Source organism: Phoxinus phoxinus, assembly GCF_949152265.1.
Source record: "Phoxinus phoxinus genome assembly, chromosome: 17".
Lineage (NCBI taxonomy): Eukaryota > Metazoa > Chordata > Actinopteri > Cypriniformes > Leuciscidae > Phoxinus > Phoxinus phoxinus.
The window spans coordinates 33,842,952-33,849,997 of NC_136892.1; the positions used below are offsets into that span (position 1 = coordinate 33,842,952).

Genomic DNA, 7,046 nt, shown 5'->3' on the forward strand with positions numbered 1-7,046 from the left:
AGCACAGTTTACACGCGCGCGTTGTTTTTACACGAAGAGCGCGACGCGTCACGAGCGACGCACGAGATCCCGCAGGATGATTAATTCCAGATATTAATATATTAATATAATCTCTCTCTTGCATACATGAGGAGCAACACACACACGCGTTACAGCGGGCGCGCGCGTCTCTCTGCGGTGAATGTGCGTGTTCTCGCCTAATGTTGCGTACGCGTGTGTGTGTGTGTGTGTGTGTGTGTTCAGGGTATTCTGGAGCGCCTGGGCGCGGGTGAGGTGGTGATTGGAGACGGAGGCTTCGTGTTCGCCCTGGAGAAGCGAGGATACGTGAAGGCCGGACCCTGGACACCAGAGGCCGCAGCTGAGCACCCGGAGGCCGGTGAGTGTGTGTGTGTGTGTGTGTGTGTGTGTATGTGTGAGTGTGAGTGTGTGTGTGTGTGTGTGTGTATGTGTGTGAGTGTGTGTGTGTGTGTGTGTGAGTGTGAGTGTGTGTGTGTGTGTGTGTGTGTGTGTGTGTGTGTGTGTGTGTGTGTGATGTATGTGTGACATATTCACTGCCTGATCTCTGCAGTGAACCATCATCCAGTAACACGGAATACTGTACCAAAGTTAAAATAATTTGTTTGTAAGTGTGTTTAGACTATATTTACTGTGAAAAGTGCGTCTGCACAGATGAGTTCACCTGTGTGTGTGTGTGTTGTGTGTGTGTGTGTGTGTGTTGTGTGTGTGTAGTGCGGCAGCTGCACAGAGAGTTCCTGCGGGCCGGCTCCAATGTCATGCAGACCTTCACTTTCTACGCCAGCGATGACAAACTGGAGAACAGGGGGAACAAGCTGACTTACACCGTGAGCCACACACACACACACACACACCCATCACTCAGTCACACACACACACACACACACACACACACACACACACACACACACACACACGACAGATATGTTATGATCAGAGATTAGTCTGAATCACAGTCACACACATGATTTCTGCAGAAATATTGGAGTTTTGAATTGTCATTTAAAATGAACTTGATTAACAATTTAAACAAACAAAAAATCCTCAAATCTGTAACTCATATTTTCTCAGAAATCAAACTCATATAATATATCATATAATGTGCTGATGTGTATGCTGATGTGTGTGTGTGCTGGTGTGTGCTGATGTGTGTGTGTGTGCTGATGTGTGTGTGCTGATGTGTGTGTGTGCTGGTGTGTGCTGATGTGTGTGTGCTGATGTGTGTGTGTGCTGGTGTGTGCTGATGTGTGTGTGTGCTGGTGTGTGCTGATGTGTGTGTGTGCTGATGTGTGTGTGTGCTGATGTGTGTGTGTGCTGGTGTGTGCTGGTGTGTGTGTGTGCTGATGTGTATGCTGATGTGTGTGTGTGCTGGTGTGTGCTGATGTGTGTGTGTGCTGGTGTGTGCTGATGTGTGTGTGTGCTGGTGTGTGTGTGTGCTGGTGTGTGCTGATGTGTGTGTGTGCTGGTGTGTGCTGATGTGTGTGTGTGCTGGTGTGTGCTGATGTGTGTGTGTGCTGGTGTGTGTGTGTGCTGGTGTGTGCTGATGTGTGTGTGTGCTGGTGTGTGCTGATGTGTGTGTGTGCTGGTGTGTGCTGGTGTGTGTGTGTGCTGATGTGTATGCTGATGTGTGTGTGTGCTGGTGTGTGCTGATGTGTGTGTGTGTGCTGGTGTGTGTGTGCAGGGCCAGCAGATTAACGAGGCGGCGTGTGACCTCGCCAGAGAAGTGGCCAATCAGGGCGATGCGCTGGTGGCGGGCGGAGTCTCGCAGACGCCGTCGTATCTGAGCTGCAAGAGCCAAGACGAGGTCACCAAGATCTTCAAGAAGCAGCTCGACGTCTTCATCAAGAAGAACGTGGACTTCCTCATCGCCGAGGTGAGAGACGGACCACACACACACAGACTCGACCCCAGACAGCAGCGTAGCCAGCCCAGCGCCTCATGTAGAGCACAGCGCCTCGTTTACCATATCCTCATCTGCATATCATTTGCATATGCACTACATATCCATCCACTACTCATATTTCTATTTATTAGAATATAATTTTTTTACTTCTCGGTAATGATTTAATGTAATTTAAGTGCCATTAATGAGAGTCCCTCAGATCACCATCGGTTGATTGATTGATTGGATTGATTGATTGATTGATTGATTGATTGATTGATTGATTGATTGATTGATTGATTGATTGACTGATTGACTGATTGATTGATTGATTGATTGGCAGTACTTTGAGCACGTGGAGGAGGCCGAATGGGCCGTCCAGGCTCTGAAGGCGACAGGGAAGCCTGTAGCGGCGAGTATGTGTATAGGACCTGAAGGAGACATGCACGGAGTGACACCGGGAGAGTGTGCCGTCCGACTGGTCAGAGCAGGTGCGTCTCACAGAAACACAACTTGACTCTATAAAGCGGCTGTGGTCTGATGTCCTGTGGTGTGTTTCAGGCGCTGATATCGTGGGTGTGAACTGCCACTTTGACCCCATGACCTGTGTGAAGACCGTGGCCCTGATGAAGGCGGCCGTGGAGAAAGCCGGTCTGAAAGCGCATTATATGGCGCAGCCGCTGGCGTATCACACACCCGACTGCAGCTGCCAGGGCTTCATCGACCTGCCCGAGTTCCCCTTCGGTACACACACACCTGCCGCAATCAATGCCGTAGATCACTCTAGAAAACACTGGGTTGAAAACAACACAATTTGGGTTGTTTTCGACCCAAGGGCTGGGTAAATATAGAACACCTTTTGGGTTAATTTCAATGTGGGTTGTTACGTCTGACCCAGGATCTGGGTATCACAAAAACTACCCAAACACTGGGTTGTTATGTCTGACCCAGGATCTGGGTTACACAAACACTACCCAAACACTGGGTTGTTATGTCTGACCCAGAAGCTGGGTTACACAAAACTGCCCAAACACGGGGTTGTTACTTCTGACCCAGGAGCTGGGTTACACAAAACTACCCAAACACAGGGTTGTTTTGTCTGACCCAGGATCTGGGTTACACAAAACTGCCCAAACACTGGGTTGTTATGTCTGACCCAGGATCTGGGTTAGACAAAAACTACCCAAACACTGGGTTGTTACGTCTGACCCAGGATCTGGGTAACACAAACACTACCCAAACACAGGGTTGTTACGTCTGACCCAGGATCTGGGTAACACAAAAACTACCCAAACACTGGGTTGTTACGTCTGACCCAGGATCTGGGTTACACAAAAACTACCCAAACACTGGGTTGTTACGCCTGACCCAGGATCTGGGTAACACAAACACTACCCAAACACTGGGTTGTTACGTCTGACCCAGGATCTGGGTTACACAAAACTGCCCAAACACTGGGTTGTTACGTCTGACCCAGGATCTGGGTTACACAAAACTACCCAAACACTGGGTTGTTACGCCTGACCCAGGATCTGGGTTACACAAAACTGCCCAAACACTGGGTTGTTACGTCTGACCCAGGATCTGGGTTACACAAAACTGCCCAAACACTGGGTTGTTACGCCTGACCCAGGATCTGGGTTACACAAAACTGCCCAAACACTGGGTTGTTACGTCTGACCCAGGATCTGGGTTACACAAAACTACCCAAACACGGGGTTGTTACGTCTGACCCAGGATCTGGGTTACACAAAACTGCCCAAACACTGGGTTGTTACGTCTGACCCAGGATCTGGGTAACACAAAACTACCCAATCACTGAGTTGTTACGCCTGACCCAGGATCTGGGTAACACAAACACTACCCAAACACTGGGTTGTTACGCCTGACCCAGGATCTGGGTTACACAAAAACTACCCAAACACAGGGTTGTTACGTCTGACCCAGGATCTGGGTTACACAAAACTGCCCAAACACTGGGTTGTTACGTCTGACCCAGGATCTGGGTAACACAAAACTACCCAAACACTGGGTTGTTACGCCTGACCCAGGATCTGGGTAACACAAAACTGCCCAAACACTGGGTTGTTACGTCTGACCCAGGATCTGGGTTACACAAAACTGCCCAAACACTGGGTTGTTACGTCTGACCCAGGATCTGGGTTACACAAAACTGCCCAAACACTGGGTTGTTACGTCTGACCCAGGATCTGGGTAACACAAAACTACCCAAACACTGGGTTGTTATGCCTGACCCAGGATCTGGGTTACACAAAACTGCCCAAACACTGGGTTGTTATGTCTGACTCAGGATCTGGGTAACACAAAACTACCCAAACACTGGGTTGTTACGCCTGACCCAGGATCTGGGTTACACAAAACTGCCCAAACACTGGGTTGTTACGTCTGACCCAGGATCTGGGTTACACAAAACTGCCCAAACACTGGGTTGTTACGTCTGACCCAGGATCTGGGTAACACAAAACTACCCAATCACTGGGTTGTTACGCCTGACCCAGGATCTGGGTAACACAAACACTACCCAAACACTGGGTTGTTACGCCTGACCCAGGATCTGGGTTACACAAAAACTACCCAAACACGGGGTTGTTACGTCTGACCCAGGATCTGGGTTACACAAAACTGCCCAAACACTGGGTTGTTACGTCTGACCCAGGATCTGGGTAACACAAAACTACCCAAACACTGGGTTGTTACGCCTGACCCAGGATCTGGGTAACACAAAACTGCCCAAACACTGGGTTGTTACGCCTGACCCAGGATCTGGGTTACACAAAACTGCCCAAACACTGGGTTGTTACGCCTGACCCAGGATCTGGGTAACACAAAACTGCCCAAACACTGGGTTGTTACGTCTGACCCAGGATCTGGGTTACACAAAACTGCCCAAACACTGGGTTGTTACGTCTGACCCAGGATCTGGGTTACACAAAACTGCCCAAACACTGGGATGTTACGTCTGACCCAGGATCTGGGTAACACAAAACTACCCAAACACTGGGTTGTTACGCCTGACCCAGGATCTGGGTTACACAAAACTACCCAAACACTGGGTTGTTACGCCTGACCCAGGATCTGGGTTACACAAAACTGCCCAAACACTGGGTTGTTATGTCTGACCCAGGATCTGGGTTACACAAAACTGCCCAAACACTGGGTTGTTACGTCTGACCCAGGATCTGGGTTACACAAAACTACCCAAACACGGGGTTGTTACGTCTGACCCAAGATCTGGGTTACACAAAACTGCCCAAACACTGGGTTGTTACGTCTGACCCAGGATCTGGGTAACACAAAACTACCCAATCACTGGGTTGTTACGTCTGACCCAGGATCTGGGTTACACAAACACTACCCAAATACTGGGTTGTTACGTCTGACCCAGGATCTGGGTTAGACAAAAACTACCCAAACACGGGGTTGTTACGTCTGACCCAGGATCTGGGTTACACAAAACTGCCCAAACACTGGGTTGTTACGTCTGACCCAGGATCTGGGTTAGATAAAAACTACCCAAACACGGGGTTGTTACGTCTGACCCAGGATCTGGGTTACACAAAACTACCCAAACACGGGGTTGTTACGTCTGACCCAGGATCTGGGTTACACAAAACTACCCAAACACTGGGTTGTTACGCCTGACCCAGGATCTGGGTAACACAAACACTACCCAAACACTGGGTTGTTACGCCTGACCCAGGATCTGGGTTACACAAAACTACCCAAACACGGGGTTGTTACGTCTGACCCAGGATCTGGGTTACACAAAACTGCCCAAACACTGGGTTGTTACGTCTGACCCAGGATCTGGGTTAGACAAAAACTACCCAAACACTGGGTTGTTACGTCTGACCCAGGATCTGGGTAACACAAACACTGTATATTTACCGGTGTTCTGTCCGGTAAATATAGGACAGAACACCTTTTGGGTTAATTTCAATGTGGGTTGTTACGTCTGACTCAGGATCTGGGTAACACAAAACTACCCAAATACTGGGTTGTTACTTCTGACCCAAAATGGAAAAAAATTGACCCAAAAGACTAACCCAGGATTTGGATAGAAAAAATAACCCAAGATTTTCTACAGTGTAATAAGATGAACGTGTGTGTGTGTGTGTGTGTCAGCCCTGGAGCCGCGGATCCTGACGCGCTGGGAGATGCAGCAGTACGCCAGGGAGGCCTATAAGGCCGGCATCCGCTTCATCGGCGGCTGCTGTGGGTTTGAGCCGTATCACATCCGTGCCGTAGCCGAGGAGCTCGCGATCGAGAGAGGAATCCTGCCCGACGCCTCTGAGAAACACGGCATGTGGGGCGCCGGCCTGGAGATGCACACCAAACCCTGGGTCAGGGCCAGGTGAGATTTCTGTCAGCAGATCCTCCGAAACATTACACAATGCACATAACATATGATGATGACGTGGTGTGCTCCTCAGGGCCCGTCGTGATTACTGGGAGAAGCTGAAGCCCGCGTCGGGGCGCCCGCTGTGCCCGTCCATGTCCTCGCCCGACGGCTGGGGGGTCACCAAAGGTCACGCCGAGCTCATGCAGCAGAGAGAGGCCACGACCCAAGACCAGCTGCGCCCGCTCTTCCAGAAAGCCGACGCCAAGAACTGACGGGGTCAGAGGTCGAGCCGAGAGAAACAAGCTCTCCTCCTCGGTGTACGTTTACCAACCAGACGCCATGTGTGACCCGGGACCACAAAACCAGCCACATGGGTCAATTTTCTCAAATTGAGATGTATACATCATCTTGTTCACGATTGTGCTGCATTCACTCACAAAAATACATGTTTTATATATTTACTGAAGGAAATGTATAAAATATCTTCATGGAACATGATCTTTACTTAATATTTTGACCCATACAATGTATTGTTGGCTATTGTCTTTGGACTGGTTTAGTGATCCAGGGCCACACATCATGAATAGGATTGTTTACTTCAGCAGGACCAGTTCTGTAGAAACCAAATAAGTGTGTTTAAAAGTTTAATTTAGGCTTTGGAGGTGTACTCGACTTGCTTTATTAGACGGTCTAGTCTTCAGACGACTGCATTCCAGATGTTCAGAACACTCCAGTCTGACACAGCGTTTCCATTTCTGATGCTCAATAAACATCATATCTCACCTA

General features: G+C 49.3%; 1 protein-coding gene across 1 annotated transcript in view; it reads left to right on the forward strand.

Moving 5' to 3' along the window:
- The window catches only part of bhmt (betaine-homocysteine methyltransferase), a 7,583-nt gene extending 537 nt beyond the window's left edge, over positions 1-7,046 (forward strand). The window contains exons 2-8 of the mRNA XM_079585231.1: positions 244-376; positions 730-842; positions 1,697-1,888; positions 2,241-2,388; positions 2,459-2,641; positions 6,044-6,272; positions 6,352-7,046. Of these exons, the coding sequence (XP_079441357.1) occupies positions 244-376; positions 730-842; positions 1,697-1,888; positions 2,241-2,388; positions 2,459-2,641; positions 6,044-6,272; positions 6,352-6,532 (1,179 nt within the window). The 3' untranslated portion in view covers positions 6,533-7,046. The remainder of the gene's footprint in view (positions 1-243; positions 377-729; positions 843-1,696; positions 1,889-2,240; positions 2,389-2,458; positions 2,642-6,043; positions 6,273-6,351) is intronic.